General features: G+C 37.9%; 1 protein-coding gene across 2 annotated transcripts in view; it reads left to right on the forward strand.

Moving 5' to 3' along the window:
- The window catches only part of LMBRD1 (LMBR1 domain containing 1), a 67216-nt gene that overhangs the window by 35349 nt on the left and 14446 nt on the right, over nt 1-17421 (forward strand). For both annotated transcript variants that reach the window (XM_063152976.1, XM_063152977.1), the window contains exons 8-13: nt 4234-4359; nt 6743-6895; nt 11354-11418; nt 12185-12287; nt 13295-13399; nt 13833-13982. In XM_063152976.1, coding sequence (XP_063009046.1) covers nt 4234-4359; nt 6743-6895; nt 11354-11418; nt 12185-12287; nt 13295-13399; nt 13833-13982 — 702 coding nt within the window. The remainder of the gene's footprint in view (nt 1-4233; nt 4360-6742; nt 6896-11353; nt 11419-12184; nt 12288-13294; nt 13400-13832; nt 13983-17421) is intronic.

Consider the following 17421-nt stretch of genomic DNA (forward strand, 5'->3'; position numbering starts at 1 on the left):
GTGTTATCAGATACCTGCTTGAACACTTGGTGTTTGGTACCAGACTCAGTTCATTTTTAAGAGCCTGTGTTACAAAACTACATGTATGCTGTAAATGACTGTACATTTGGATGTCTGGTTACTTATTCTTTGGTAGTGTCTCTCCTTTGATTTAACAATTCTAGACCAAAAAATTGTCTGAGAATAAGTCCTGGAATCTGTTGTTTCAGTGGTATAAATATGTCAAGAATTAATTATTTGTTTTATGCTCATTTTGATATATTTTGATTCATATTTCAAACTTTGAACCCACAGTTTGTTTCAGGACTAAGACCTCTCTTGGCTGGAGTGTGCATCTCTGGTTTGTTTTCCTTGGCTATCCTCAATACATTGTTTGCTGGTTAAGTTGCAGATGCCTAACATAATAGCCCTTGAATAATTTGACACTTGTACTAACCCAAGGGATTAAAACTTTGGCCAGGGCAACTTTGAACTTCTTTATCAGCCTGAAGGGAAATGCAGCCCTGAAAATGAGCTAATACAGCTTCTGTTCAGACCTGTGACACATCACATGGGATTACTCATTTTTCTGTCCTTCATTCTATATATTGTTATCTTGAAGGACCAATGTGTTCTTTTCCCACACTGACGATGGGAGCCTTACTTGCATAATCATGTTACTATTAGCATCTTCTGTATTCAGGGAAGGACCTTAGACAGCCTTTATCACTGGAGCACACTTGATGTTCAAGTATGTAGTTCACATTAGCAAAAACAATGCATCACTTTGAGAGTTGTATTTTTCCTTGTAGAAACTTAAACTAAGCTTTAAAGCCCTGGATTTTATTTTTTAACTATTTCATAGAGTGAATACTTGCTATGTTAATTGATATGTTAGTTGTTTGAAAAACAGGTGGAAACCTCAGATGTTGATATCTAATTACTTCTAAGCTCAGGTTTGTAAAATTGTTCAGGCACATTTTCATAGTGATGTCTTACATGTTTCTGCATACTGGCACTGGCTAGAAGTGTTTTGTGTTCCAGAGAGGGACCTCAGGTAAATTGTGACTTGCCTTTTAGTTGACAGTGTTCACATGTCCCCTGAATTCTGTAGTTACACTGCTAGTGACCTGAGTGAGCTCCTTGGGGTCAGTATGGGCCCAATACTGTTGAGTCCTCACAAATGATCTGGGTGATGGGGTTGAGTAATCATATAGTTTGAGAAATATGTCAGACTTGGAGAAGTAGATAGAACAAAGAGCCACCATAGAGATGTTGACTGATAAGAGAATTGGGCCAACAAGAATGACATCAGGTTTAGCAGATCTTAAGGGGGTTTATTACAAGCAGCAGTTAGTGCTTGGGTCTGATCAGCTGGGAGATAGTTCTGCTGGAAATGACCTGGAAGGCCTAGTGGGCAGCAAGGTGAGCATGATCCTGCAGTGTGCCTTGCAGCAGAAATACAAACAGTGTCCAGAGCTTGCCTCAGCAAGAGAGTAGACATTGTCATTGTACTTGTCACTTCCAAAGCCACATCTGAAAATTGTCTGGTTTTGGTCCCCTAGATTATGAAACAGAGGCCCCAATGAACACTTATGGACATGATTACAAAGTTGTAGAGAGCAACCCATAAATGAAAACTGAAGGAATTTGTTTGGTCTAGAGAAGAGAATTGTAGGAGAGGGCTTTTTACAGAATCAGCTAGGTTGGAAAAGACCTTTGAGATCAAGTCCAACCCATGACCTAATACCACCATGTCAACTAGACCATAGTGCCAAGCGCCACATCGAGTCCTTTCTTGAACACCTCCAGGGTACAGTCACTCCACCTCCCTGGACAGCCCATTCCAATGCCCAATCACCCTTCCTGTGAAGAACTTCTTCCTTATGTCCTAAACCTTCCTTAGTGTGGTATCCTCTTGGCCTGACACTGGTCAGGGAGAAGAGAGGTGATCCTCACCTGGCTACAGCCTCCTTTCAGGGAGTTGTAGAGAGGGATAAGGTCTCCCCTGAATCTCCTTCTCTCTAGGCTGAACAGCCCCAGCTCCCTCAGATGCTCCTTATAGGATGTATGTTCCAGACCCTTCAACAGCTTTGTTGCCCTTCCCTGACACATTTCAGCATCTCAGCAGCCTTCCTAAATTGGGTGCCCAGAACTGGATTACAGCACTGGAGGTGCAGCCTCACCACTGCTGAGTACAGGGGTACAATCACAGCCCTGGCCCTGCTGGCCACACTCTTGTGACACAGGCCAGGATGCCATTGGCCTGCTCGGCCACCTGGGCACACCCTGGCTCATGTTCAGCTGGCTGTCCATCAGTATCTCCATGTCCCTTTCTGCCTGGCCACTGTCAAATCACTCCCCCAGCCAGTAGCACTGCAGGGGTTTGTTGTGGCCAAAGTGCAGGACCTGGAACCTGGTGTTGTTAAACCTCCTGTCATTGGATTGAGCCCATTGATCCAGCCTTTCCAGGTCCCTCTGCAGAGCTCTCCTACCCTTCAGAAGATGAATACTCTCCCCCAGCTTGTCACTTGCAAATTTGCTAATGGTTGACTAACTCCCCTCACCCAGATCATTAGTAAAGACATTAAACAGAACTGGGGACAACACAAATTCCTGGGGGGTCACCATGGCTGCCAGCTGGATGCAGCACCATTCACCACTGCTCTCTGGGCCTGGCCATCCAGCCAGTTCTTAACTCAGCAGAGTGCTCCTGTCCAAGCTGTGGGCTGCTGGCTTTTCCAACAGAGTGCTGTGGGATATGGTGTTGAAGGCTTTGCTGAAGTCTAGGTAGACAATATCTGCAGCCTCATGTGGGTGGCAAAACAGCTTATATACTTAAATACTTTCAGAGGAGATGGTCTAAAGGGAGAGCTGGCACACAGACAGTTGTCAAGCCCAGGCTAAGTTATGGCATATTCAAAGATACAATCAGAAATGGGCAGTGCCTTGCTCTGGGCCCAGTATGAGACTTTAGTATGTCAAAGTAGGTTTCTAAGCAGGTCAAATCATGTCTTGTGTACAGAAAACTCATGATGTGACAGCATGTATGGTGACATTTTTAACACACTAGCATTTGTGTTAGATCTGTTCTCAGTAGAAAATGTAAAGCTGTGCTTGAAGGAGGAAGTGGTATTTCTGTGAATATCTAGAAAACTGCTCTTCAAACTTCCAGAAATATTGAAAAGACTTGTAGACCTATGACACTTAGAGACATGGTTTAGTGGTGGACTTTACAGTGTTGGTTTACTGGTTGAACTGGATAATCTTAGAGGTCTTTTTCAACCTAAACAATTCTCTGAAGTTAGCAAGTGTTCAGATATCAAAGACTCTAGTAAAATTGTGTGTGTTAATTGCTGAGGGAGGGAAGAACCTTCCTGCTGAGCTCTGCACTAAGAGCAACATATCATCCACAATAAACAAATTACAAGCTTATGGCTAATGTCTCTAAACTGCCTGGAGTAACTTCTGATCTTGGCCTTGATCTGTAAGAATCGTAGGGTAACAGAGAAAGTAGTGCCATTTTCTTGTTTACCTTGCCTCAAATATGTTTCTTTTTGTTAGTGGAAAGCTTAAGGACTTTGCATTGGAAAAATCTGGGTGTACTGTTGATGTAGAAGCTGGCAAAACACATTGAATGACATAGAATTTATAATGAGGAGTAAATTCTGAGGAAATTTATGAATGGTTGTCTGAGCAGTCTTGGAATATAGCTGAGTTCAGATGTTCACATAGTTTTTACTGCCTTTTTACTGCAGAATTTTGGTTTTAGTAAATTCAGTACTTTCAACTCAATTTTATTCAAAAGCAACTTGAACACTCCTGGCTGCAAAGAAATTGTTTATGTTTTGCTTCTAAAACTACTAATGTTCATTTTCTAGAAGTTTCTGTACTGCACAAAATGTTGATTTTGATCTAAAGTGGGAAGGTTAAGATTTCTGGAAGCTATGTGATTTACAAAAAACAAGGGCTAGTTTAATAAATTATCAATGTACTGTGCTTATATGAAATCTTAATAGATGTCTGAGCAGTCATGAGACACTTAAGTACCACTGGAATGATGTGGGATGCTGGAATTTGCATGGCATGTTTATGTTTTGCGCAAAAGAGGAAGGAAATTGGATGCTTTTGTAAGAGATGGGATGAAAAGAACACCCATTTGTGCTGCCTCATAGCTGTACAACATTGATCAGCCTTATCAGATGAAAATATATGGCAGAAAATTTGAGTTTGTGTGTTTCTTTTTTATTTAAGGCTTATGGTATGTCAGCTTTGCCTCTGAACTTGATTAAAGGAACTACCAGTGCATCTTATGAACGTTTGGAGAACACTGAAGATATTGAAGAAGTGGAACAACATTTATTGAGGATTAAATCAAAGGTAAGATCTTCATTGTTCTCACTTTCTTAATGATTTTTTTTCCTTGCTAACTATGGGCATGCTGTAGAGTCTGTTCCAGAAAGAATAGCAAGTCAGAAGTTAATAGCTTGCAGTTATTTGAGTTACTTTGAAACAGTGTGGTCGCTTGTGTAGCAGGGATTACATTCTTTATGTCAGTCCGGCAGCAGTAGTTATTTCTGTCTAGCTAATAAGTGTTAACAAATTAAACTCAAGCTTCTCCAGGCCTGCTTGGATGGAAGAGATGCTTTGTAGATATTAACCTCGCTTAGTCTGCTACCAGAAACAGCATCCAGTTTGTTGATTTACTCAATGCAGTACAGTTAACACTGGATACTTGCTACAAAGAGCTGTCATGATTTAGATTCATCAAACTATTAATCATCTTTATGAATAAATAACAGGTCCAGATATTCTTGCTTCCCAGTTAATGTACCTTGCTGTTATAAATAATTTCTTTAGGAAAAGCATACAGATGGAAAGCTGTTCTGAGTCCTAAATATCCCTAGGATGTGAACACCATTTGTAAACCCATAATGGTTTTGCAGCTAATGGGAATGCTGTGCCTCATATAAGCAAGACACTTTTAACAATCTGAGTGCAAGCCAAAGGAGGGTAAGATTTCTTTACGTAAAAGATGATAGGGAAGAATCTCCCACCTCTTTTTTCAACCCATTTCAGATTGACCAGTGTTTTTGCAGCCTTGATTGAGAAAAGTGACATTGAGGTGCCTCCCTTCCCTCCTGGCAGTCCATCTGTGCTGTTATATGCTCTGTGATAGTAGACCTTAGAGATGTTGAAGCAGTTCCAACAGTCTTCCCTGGATACTTGGCTTACCTCTACAGTGTGGGCATCTTCAGTGTTCTAGACACTTTGTCTGTTCAAATGATCGTGTTTTGGTTTTGCACAAAGCACTACAGCACAAAGGCATCCCTTACTGGAATCAATATGAGAAAGCTGTGACAAATGGATCATTACTTGTTATACAAGACCTTGTTGATTATCATAATTGGCATGCAACTGGTCTTACTGTTTGGTCTGGCAAAACTTCAGGTTCAAAAACTCGGAAGTTCTTAGTTTGTCTGTATTGTAACATGACCTTTAGTGCAAAGTAATTTTTCTTGGTTTATGCATTCTTGTCAGGATTCTTCTGCATTCTGTAATGGAAATCTTATCTTGAGTTATGTATGCATTAAGTTGTGAATAAAGTGTTACTGAGACTACTATACAGTAAAAACTAGAAGTATGAAGGTATGCTACTGAGATTCAATATGTAGTATGTTCTTGTATTGTTAGTGCATCTGGTAGGTTTATTTCATTAGTCTTAAGTAATTGAAGCTTGAACTTGTAGATTGGGAGCTTGAACTGTTGTCAGAAAGTCCTTTTTAAGTCACAGAGGGGCCATACAGGGTATAGTATTGTGTTCCTGTTAAAAGTACATTGTAATCTCCAATTTAAATATTATGTACAGCTATGATGTGGTCATGATCTTTTTGAAGAATTTATTTCATTTTTTTTCTTCAGTGTTACAAACTGTTAGATTATTTGTAGGAATGATCCTTTAAAATAAGAAGAAAATTAATAAGGAATTTCACGACTTGAAAATATCATTTTAGTGCACTTCCTACTATAAAAGAATTTTTTTTCCCAAGTATGAGTTTGTAATACACAAGCATCAATGTTAGAAACAATTTTGGTTCAGCTCCCTAATGCCCATTTTGTTGCTTTTGCTTATACTAAATAACTGAGATGTGAGGCTGTGCTACTCACTTCGCAGCAGTGTAAGGGTTCCTGTTCAGTGTAAAGGCTCAAAATTAAAGTACTTTCCTAAACATAATAATCAAACAAACTATCTGGTACATTCACCTAATTCTTGGGGTGATGCTTCCTCTTATCTGACCTATGTTTCTCGCTCAAGAAACATAACTGAGTATCAAGTGGAGTATTGGAAAGAAAATAAGAACTGCTGAGTTGGATATATGGGCTTAATTGTGGAATTTAATGGGAAGTGACCTGAAAATCCCCCTGTTCAATCCTCCACACAAAATATGCATCTCTTTCAGGCTATATCAGGTTATTTAGATAATGACTGTGCTTTTAAACTATTTCTGACAATGGAGACTCTCCACCTTGTTAAAGTTTTTGAAAACTTTTATTATGAAAAGTAGTTTCTGCCACCTAATAGGAATTCCTCTGTTGCAGCTTGTGACTTTTGTGCTTCATGCTCTTGATAGTCATAGAAATTATACATGCATGAATTATATACTAGTAATTCTTTAAGAGTTGTTGTAAATAATTTAAGTAGCTGTCAAGTCTATTTTCTTGCCTTGGTGGCTCTTGATCTTTTGCACTCTTTTGTTACCAGTGCAGAGATGGACGTCCTCTGTCATCGAGGGATAGACGGACATTGCAGCAACTGGAAGAGAGGTTAAGGACACTTCGAAGGAGAGAGAGGCATCTGGAATCTATTGAGAAAAGCTGGTGGACAAAAGCTTGTGAAGCTATTCGACCTCTAAAGGTAAAACTTCTCACTTTAGGTACTTAAATTGAAATAACTTCCAACTTCCTTTTTCCCACATAAATCACAGGTGAAGTTTATGAATTACCACCCTGAATATCAACTGCACTTTATTTTTTAAAATTTACTCCAGTACTATACAATGGTAGCCCTATAGTGTGTTGCCCTGTTCTTCTAAGTTCTTCAAAGCCCTCTGATGTTTACATTTTTTGCAATGGAGTTCTCACACACTTTCATGTAAATAATGATTGGTTTTGCATTCTTTTCTTGAATAGGAGAAAGTTGACGAACTGTTTGTTTGACCAGTGTCATTGGAGAGGTGGCAATTTCATCCTCCAATCCACTGTCACTTTTGAAAGTTTATCAATATTGGAGTTCGAAAATAAACTGCCCTTCTTTTTACCTTAGATGTTCCAGCATGTGTCTTGTTTTATTTTGTGTCCTATTACAACAATAGTGAACGCTGAGCTGTTGGAAAACCTTCTACTTTGTCTCAGCTCTGATTAAGATTAAAAATTAACAAATCCTAGCTGATTTACTTTGGTGCTTCTGCCATAGAAAATCTGAATGTCTTACTTTTTTAATCAAAAATATGAAAATGGGAAGAAGGAAGAATTCTATGGCTGTCAGTTAGTTTAGGTTAATCTAAATTACATGTATCCAGCAGAAATGAGAGCCACTTTGATAATATATGCATTTGGAACAAGCATCTTGCCAAGGAATTACTTGATAAATAGCAAGCTACCTGAGCAGAATGTAATGTCGTGATACTTAACTGATGCAAAGGAGATGGTTACTGGGGTAAAGCTTTTATCTTGCTCTCTTTGATCTTAGGACTTTGATTTTCAGTAGATACCTGGTTTTGAAGACTAGTATCTTTATGAACAGTATTCCCATATAAAGTATTTCTTGCCAGCTAGATGTAGGAAGAAATTTCAGCATTACTTTCAACTGTAGGCTGCTTTTGGGAAAGCTGGGAGGGGGGTGGGTAAACCATTTCTTCTGTCATTGCTGCTGTTAATGCTGAGTGCTGGGCTGAAATTGCCACTGAACAAAAGCTTTCAGTGTGCAATTCTTAGTGGAGTTATCTCGCTATGATACATTACAAATATAGACTGAGTCTTTCATTGAAAGGACAAATATCCCTAACTATTCATCTTAACAGTTTGGAGATTTCCTTTTGATTTAAAAATACTTAATACAGCTTGTGTATAAGGTATTAAGCTTCTACAACTTTTCACATAAAGCTCAAATTTGAGAAATATGTTGGCCATATATTTTGTCTCTGGGACTTGAACATTTCATTGTGTTCTCACAGGAAAGCATACAATAACATTAGTTACAGCTTATCACCTACAGTCTGGATGGTATTCCAGTGTCTCCTTGTTTTCATGGTTTGAAAGCTTTGTGTTCACTTAGTAACTGTGACAGTCACTGTGAGTTGTTGACTCATGAATCACAGACTAAAGCAGAGTTGCAGGTGGATAATTTTTCCTGACAGATTTTTCTTAGACTATGGTTGTGTTATGAAGCATGTCAAGAACTTGTTTACTTTGACTAGAGCTGTCCTGTGAAGGTGGTAATGTCCATCACTTAATTGCATGTTAACTCTTTAAGAGCTGTTTTAGTGTTGCTTGAAGAGCCTTTGGGATGTCTTTGCAGATATATAACTTTTGAATTGTTCAGTTGGGCTTTAAGAAAAGGTGGAAATCTGTTTGATATCCATATGTAGTACTTCTGTTCAATGTAGAAGTGTAGAAAGTATCTTGGAGCTTTGCTTACTGTTCTACAACATTTTTACCTTCAGTGCCTTCACTTTGGATATTACTGTTCAATTATGTGACTGCTTCTCAGACTTCAAGAAAAATTCTGTTTCCTGTGAAGCAAGTACTAGATGGAGAATCCTTTTTCTGCTTTATATTTGGGATGGTCAATTTATGACTGGCTCTTATTGGGACTGACAAAACAGAATAACATGTTCAGGAATTGCATTTAATCTTCAAGGTCTTTTACAGCGTTAGCATAGTGTCTACATTCAAACTTCTGTTATCATATGTCTTTGTATCGTGTCCTCAAGTGTTCTTGCTTTAATTGTTTTACTACTGCTAAATATCTATGAGCATGTGATTTGTTGTTAAAGGCAAAACTTTTTCTTTAAGTAGAAAGCCTCTTTTGAGGATTATTTTACTCAAAGCTTACTCAAAGATGAAGCTGTTAGTTTTTCAATTCAGTCAAAAGCTTCACATCTTAAGATCCAGGGAATTGAGTATTGGCCAACATGAGGTGGTTGAGTAATGTTAAATCAGTCTAATTTCTTTCTACAAAATGTCACATTTCCTTTTTTATGGATTATTACACTTTCATCTGATAGTCTCAGCAACAAGAGAAATGTTGTATTCTACAGGAGTTTTAAAATTGTTTTTAGGGAAAACAACCTCCAGAGCACATAGATATGTTTGCTCAATATGTGAACAAAACTATAGGATATGAAACATGGAAGTCTGCTCAAAAATAATGTTTGCAGTATTGCATCTGTATTTTCATGGTGTAATTCACAGCTGTTTGGAGCAAACTGGAAATGCCTAAGGTAATATAAGGAAGTCAAGTGCTCTGTTTTGAGATCTCCATGAGCAGAGATGCCCACTCTTTCCAAGACTCAACTCCTTTTGTCCTGACTCTGGAGTGGCACAGAGGGGAAATAGGGAGTTGCCATCAGTCCATAAAACTCTACTCTGCCTTTGCTTCCTCTTCACATTTTGTTTCTATTCCAGTGTGAGTGGACTCCATGAACTGTAGTTCCTCTCAGAAGCACGTGTGGGATCTCTGTAGCCTGCAGCTTCCTTTAGAAAATATCCTCTTGTTCTGATCTGGGGCTCTCCATGGGCCAAGTGTGGTTATTTGCTCCTGCATAGTCCTATCAACAGGCTGGAGTAGAAATGTCTTGCTCCATTCTCTGGAGCAGCACCTCTTTTGCTGAGCTTGGTGTCTGTCTACAGGATGAATATTAACAAATTTTGGAAGTTATTTTTGAGGCTTTTTAAATAAGTACCAACTGTCTGTGGATTTCTTAATGTTAGATGTCACTTCATAAGACAGGCATATTCCAGAGGCGATACAAATACCTGTCTAGTGGGCATAGCTGGCAGAAGGTAGTGAAGAATTATGAGATTCAGACTCTTGGTCTCTATTGGTTTTCAATATCTGTTTCCCATACAGCTAATACCTAGTAGGATTTGCTGTGGAGAGGTAAAATCTTAGCACATTTAATTATGTGGAAATGCAAAACTTCATACTTACCTAGATATTGATCTCTAAATCTATATCTAATAAGACCTACATAATTTGAGGGGTTCTGTAAGTGATGTTCTAATATTGTGTTAGAGTTTGCAGATGGAAGTTTATCTTCAGAATTTAATGAACAATAATAGTATTGTATCTCTGAGAGTCTTTAATGAGCAGCAGTAATAAAGTTGTTAACCTTTTCATGATGGTTGTGTGCCAAGTTTTGAGGCTAATAAAACTGTGAAACTCCCTCATTCACGTGGAAGACCGTGCATTGTGCACCTGCATTTAGAATTTTGAAATGACTTTGTTGAGGTCTCAGGTCTAGCAATCTGAAAATGTTGTTTTGGGAAGTTCAGTGCACTTACCTGATTGTATTCCATGACTAGGGTTTCTAGGAAAATACGGTGAAACTGTTGGAACTGTAACTGAATGAGTTTCCTATCTGGGCTCTCTTCTGTGTATCATCCCCTAAACTCAGGGGAGAAGATTGTGAGGAAGAAAACCTGTCAGGAGGGAGAATAGTTTCCTGAACTAGCTGCTAATCCAGGAAACACAGTCGGTGGTGTTCTGGTTGAGATGGCTTGGAGAATCGATTCTTGGGGGGAGTGCTGTATTTGTTAGGCATAACAAAAACACTTCTCTGTTTTAATGAAGACCTGGCATTTGGGATTGGTTGAGTTTTTTCATCACTCCCAAGTGTCTTGGTCATTGTGCATTTCAGAATAGTGCTACAGAAGGGAGCTGTTACTCAGGAAGGGTGAGATGTTCCTTGTAAGCTGTGCACAGGTTGCCTCCTGTTGGAAGGTGGGCACGCATGGGGTGGTCAAGGCTTTCCAGATAATAAAGAGAATACAGGTTGTGAATTCTACTAAATGCTATTTTTGTTAAATGTAATGTGTCATCTCTTCTCTTAATGTCACTTTTGACATTTGGGTAGATTTTTGTATTACGCTAGAGCATGTGTTATCAGTACTTGACAAACTGTGTTTAACATGGTAAAAGTTTTGTGAGCACTTCTCTCAAGTATTTACCAAAAAGTTACTGTTTCAAGTGTATTTAAGCTATGAAGTGCTCCAAGATCATTAGTTTGTTATTGAAACAAAGGCAAGTGTTCACTTCTTGCATCAACTGCCGACACTTTCAGTTAAATTGTTCTAAATTTTTTACTTGTAGATTGTGTGGGGAGTCTTCTTCATCATTGTGGCCTTGCTCTTCACTGTCTCCCTGTTCTTGTCAAAGTAAGTGCATTTCAGCATTTTCCTTGACCATTTAAATTACCTAGTTTCTACTCCAATAGAAAAATTTGGATGGTTGCCTCAACCCCCTTCTTTTCAATATTACATTTCTGAAAATAGAGTTGCACTTCTCATTATAATAGTTTATATTGAAATGGAGCAAAATGTACCAAAGCAAACTGAAGAAAACATTTTTTTAGGTGGGGAACAGTTCTGGTTCAGCAGAGAAATTAAGTATATATGTTCAGGAAGTTTGAATTCAGATGACAGAAGTATTCTGCTTCCTTGTATGAGTCTTATTGCAGTTACTTTGACTAGTTAACAGGTGCTTAAAATCTTGCAGTAAATTACATGTTTAATCCATTTTGATGTGCATTACACACAGAAATAGTTTTATAGTGTCAAAAGCAACATACCCAGCTGCAAATCTGGTAGATGTCAGTGTGGATTGACACTAACCAAAGGTCTCAAATATTGGCATTTTTGATCTGTTAGACTGGGAAAATATGCTTTATGACCCAAACCAGTGAAAAGCAGAAATGCTGAGGAGATGCAGAAATCAATGTATCTTTCACAGAACAAGTGCCGTGAGTGTGGTAAAGCAAAGCATGTGTCTGTATAGGTTTTAGACAGCTGTCATCTCTGGGATTAGTTCAGTTTGTTGTTTTGTTTTTGGTTTTTTTTTTTTTTTCTTTTGAGTTGCCCTTGCAAAACTAAAGACAAAGCTCTGAGAGCCACGGTACTTAACCAGTTTTTCTAATTACTGCAGTTTGGACAAAGCTCTGCATTCAGCTGGCTTCGACTCAGGATTTATAATTCTAGGAACCAATCTGACCAATCCATTGAATATGCTGTTACCAGTTCTTCAAAGGGTAAGTAAAGAAGTGGTGATGTACGTATGTAGGGATGCTCTTCCATTTCCGTTTAAACTTCTCCCCAAGTAATTCATTAAAACAATATTGTCTAAATGTGTGTTCAGTAAAAGCAAGGTAACTTGTTATTAGTTACTATCTACTGATATGAAAATCTTGGGTGAGTGAAATCTAGTTTGGGCAAGGAAGGTGGTGTTTGAAACTGATATCAATGTGATGAGACTACAGTGGCAACAGAGAATGACAACTGCTATCACTTAGGCCTTTTTAGTCAAGTAAATGCTACTTTTCCCTTTTTAATATATTGCACACTGAAAAAAATGCAACATTGGTTATATTATAGTGAGGCATTAGTCTTGGAAGCAAACCCAATGTAAAACCATGCAGCAGCTAACTTTAGTAGAGTTGGGTGGCAACAAGTACAAATTTGAGTTTGTCACGAGTAAACTGAGAAAAGAAAAGCTTTGGTATTAAGCTAGTGCTTTATTCCCCCTCCAGTTGAGGTATTCCTGTATTGTTGGTGTAATGGGTCAGCACAATGCATTGCTTCCTCATAGGTTTTAAAACTGTTGAACATCTAACCTTGTAGTTCACTGAGAAAAGTGTGTTTAGCAGCAATATTATGTCAAGCTTTTATTAATGTAAATATAAGTTTTGTATGCAAATATGATCAGAAAAATAGTCACAAATATGCCGTCCTAAAATAATTGTTGCCACTGTGGATGTGTCATTCTGTGGGCGTATTTAAAATAATTAAGTATTTCTTGGTCTAAAAATGCATAACACTTCAAAATTAAGGCATGTCTTAAATTAATAAAAATGCTTAATGCTTTTCCAGATTAATTGTCTAAGCTCTATTAGCAGCAAGCTGTGTTAGCTATATTTGGAGTCAGCTATGTAAAATAGGACTCTGACAACCTCAGATATAAGCTATAGAAGTAGAAGCTACTAGTTTTGAGTGGGAGAAGAGCTTTTTTCCTTTTTAACTGCTTGTGTTCTTCTTTTAGGTTTTTCCACTTGATTATATTCTTATCACAACCATTGTTATGTACTTTATCTTCACTTCAATGGCAGGGATTCGAAATATGGGAATATGGTTCTTCTGGACAAGGGTAAATTAAAGAGTTTGTTTCTAATACTCAGATATTTAAAAAATATGTGCTCTTGAATATATTTAAGATTTTTGTATTGCTTCATGAATATGGGGTGTTTCCAATAGCATTGTCTGTATGTCTAATGAGTGTTAAAAGCCTGTTGTACCATTTGCACTGCTTTTGGAAAGTGTTTCATTTTACCAAGTTATCAGACTTCTGGGCCATTAATACAAATAGAACTTAATTTGGTTGAGTAGCTGTACTTTGCAATTTAGGTAAATACACCTGAAAACGTGCTTTGAACCACTGGAATTAAGTTGCCAGAAGATAATTTTAGCAACCTCCCACTTCTGGCAGTAGATTTAAAACTTATTTGAACTAAAGAGCTTTCTGAATGCCTTCCGAAAAAAAAGCTATTTCATTGTATTAACATTTGTTTTTCTGATTTTAGCTTTATAAAATCAGACGAGGAAAAACTCGACCTCAAGCACTCTTGTTTCTCTGTATGATACTTCTGTTGATAGTTCTTCATACAAGTTACATGATTTACAGTCTTGCCCCACAGTATGTAATGTATGGAAGCCAGAAATACCTGGTACAGGTGAGATGCCTTTTTTTTTTTGTTTAACTTTTATTTTGTGTATTAAGCATGTACTGTTTACAGAAACTCTGAAAGTCAGATGCATTTTCAATTTTCAAAGAGATTTTGGTAGGCATTTTCTTAAATACTAGAAGGGCTCTTGGTAATACACAAGCCAGAAACTGATTGCACTATATATGACACAGCTTAATTTCCCAAGAAATTATGACTTAGTCATCTCAAGACTTAGTGTGAAACAGAGGTTTGTTTTACTCCTTCTGATAAGACAGTTGATAGCTTCCACTAGATCTTGTGCTGGTCTGCTTAGGTTGCTGAGTGACTGCAGGGATGATTGTTTTGAATGTGTAAAGCTGTGTACAGAATGAAATCAATACTGTTCCACGGTTGATGATTTTTTTATCATGACAGTAGAATAGAATTGGTACAGTAGAAAATAATAAACTGAGTGGAGCTAAGTGTGTGCACATTCATCACATTTCAGGCACTTTGGACTGTCCACCTTAATGAAACTCCAAGCAGTTCTTGCACTGTAAAAAATTCTACAGAATTAAGCAATTAAAATTTAAATCTGACTTAGTTATTGTACTTTTGTGTATTTCAAGGTTTTGATTTAAGTATTTCATCTTCTGTACCTGAAGAATTAAATTATTGTATTACATCTTAGTTTGAGTGGCGGCCTGCATATTTATGGGGAAGTTCAAAGATGCATATCAGAAGCATCTTGAGAGGTTTCATGGATGGCTGTTTATTAAGGTCTGGTATCTTACAGGGGTAGAGTTCATTAGATCTGATATTGCCAATGTAGACAAATAACCAGGTTATGAACTGGTTGCTTATTCAGACACAATGAAGTCAAGATCCCTTGGTGTGCTGTTTGATGTTTAAGTGTCACAAAGACAAAACAGTTGAGCTGGAGTGGTCAAAAGAAAAGATTTAAATGAGATTGAAGTGATTGGAAGCTGCTTTGAGCTTTTGGAATATCTCTGTAATTCTCTGGGAGGGTGTTCCTGTGGGAGGAGAACAGACCTGCTTTACACACCAAGCGCCTGCTGACATCCTTCAGCTGCCACAAATTAGTAGTTTTTGTACTTTATTACTATCAATTCTCTTAGTTTAAACAGTGGATACAGAATTCTTGGGGCAAAAGGATTACAAGAGAAATTGAAATTGGAACAGTGTTAAATAGGCTAGAGAAGAGGAACTTGCTCAACTTAATGTGTTGGTGTGGTAGGATTGTCACTGCAGGAAGTGGAGGTCTCAGTAAATGCTACTCACTGCTGTCTTTACATTTGAATTCTCTGGTAATGGGCAATTGGTCATCCTGATACCAATCCAAGCACAGTAATAGAATCACTGTAGCAAATGTGAATACCTGGTGTTCAGGAAACATAATTCATTTTATTAGATTTTATGCTAAATATACCTAACACAAAATAAACATGCTTAGGTGTGTATTGGCTCAACTTGTCTAAATTAGGGTAGTAGTAGCATGAAACTAAGATGAAAGTCAGTTTAGGTGTGTTTACACAGAGCTTTATCATAAAGTTTGTAGATAGCATGGAAGATTTGAAGAGAAAATAATAAAGGCTGTAGCTAGCAGTTTGTTTTGCTTTATGAATAAAATAAAATGTATGTATATTACAGGAGGCAGAAGGATTGAGATTTAAACACTTGCATGTTAGCTGTTTATGACAAGAGGTATCTGAAGAAAAATACATAATTTCTGAGGAAAAAAGGTCAAGAGAATAGAGCACATCAGTAGAAAGGCTCTTGTCATTCTTGCAGCTATTGCAATATAATCCTGATCAGCACTGCAAGAAGGATTAGCTGCAATGGTTGAGAAGAGCTGTAACTTTCTGTTTAAAGGATTACAAAATGTTCTGGTCAAGGTAGCCATCCTGAGTATTCAGGTTATGTCTCATTTCAAAGAGCTGTGTTTTAAGTACATAATCTAATTTGAGTAGAAACTGGTTTTATTGTTAAAATAACATGAGACATAAAGAATGTGCTGGTAAATTACAACTGGGCTTCTCTGGCATACCAGATAGATACAAGGTTTTCTGAAAACATCCTCTCCAAGAGTATTTCAGAATGTATCAGAAACATTTTCTGTGTCTGACTACCTTGGAAACTTGGATGTTAAATTGTGAGATTTTGAACTGGGGAGAGATGGAGTCTGGGAATGAAAAGAAGCAAGGTATTTTTCTGTGGAGGTAGTAATGAAGAGGTTCTTGAGTTATTGAATTGGTGATTATGGATTTAGGAATGTCCAGGAACACAACCAGAAGCAGGGCATGTGAACTAGGCACAGCAGGCTTCCTGATGATAACCAGAGAACCCTATGCACCAGCTCACTTTGACAGTCCAGGTTTTCATTGTGCTCTCACACTACATTTCATCCTTTAGAATTCACCACTGGTAACCAACAGTGTGTAAGAACCAAGCAATAAATGAGCATTATTCCAGGAAAGCTTAGTGGATGGATGGGCTGACAAACATGTGTATGACAGTCTGGTGGCTCATAGACTGTGTGAAAGGAGCACTTCCCCCCTCTGCTTTGCTCTACAGTAATTCCAAATCTAGTGATGTGTAAAGCTAGGTTGTTATCACAATCCATAGTAATGCATGGGATAGGTTAGGTTCCTGTTTGAATCTTGGACTGTTTCCTTTGGAGACTGTTACTCTTGGCAAAAACTTTTAATTTTTTAATTTGGAAGTGCTGGTAACTTTCCTTTTAACTGAAAAAAAAAAAAAAAATATATATATATATATGTGGAAGTGGAGCTTTTGTGAGGCAATTAACATTAAATAGACCTGGGCTACTTGCTTTATTAACTCTGAGCACTGGTGTGTTCAAAGCATGTGACCCCAATTCATCAAAAGTGTCTTCAGCTCTGGTGTCTGTAGGAAACTTTTGAAAATTTCTTCTGGATGTTGTGCCCATACCAACTGAATCCCTCTGCAGGAATTTGTTCAACTTTCATAGCTCTTCAGACACCAAGAATAGCTTAGTTTCACCTCTTGAAGCAATTTGTCGTAACTGTTAATCAGCAATGACTCTTTATAACCTTTCACAAAGAAAGAATTGTATCCACTTCTAGGTTACCTCCTTAGCTTTCTAGCAAGAAATACTTGAGGTATTATTCCTGTTTCTATTCAATAAGGCCAAGGGTTACTTGCCTTTGTCTGAAAGACAGACCACTGCTTGCTGATATTTGTAGCCAGTGGACCTTTAAGACTTGATTGATCCAGACAGGAATTAAAAAGCCAGTACTTGCCATAAGCAACGTGGATACTTTTCCAGACTGGAGACCAGAATAGCAATGATCACTTTCTTTCTTCAGTCATCACATAGATAATTTGGAGGAGTGGAGCTAAATTGCAGGACTCAGTCTCTCCATTGTCAGCAGCAGGAATCCAGAAGTATCATGCCTTGGAT

This window comes from Melospiza melodia, chromosome 3 (genome assembly GCF_035770615.1).
Source record: "Melospiza melodia melodia isolate bMelMel2 chromosome 3, bMelMel2.pri, whole genome shotgun sequence".
NCBI lineage: Eukaryota > Metazoa > Chordata > Aves > Passeriformes > Passerellidae > Melospiza > Melospiza melodia.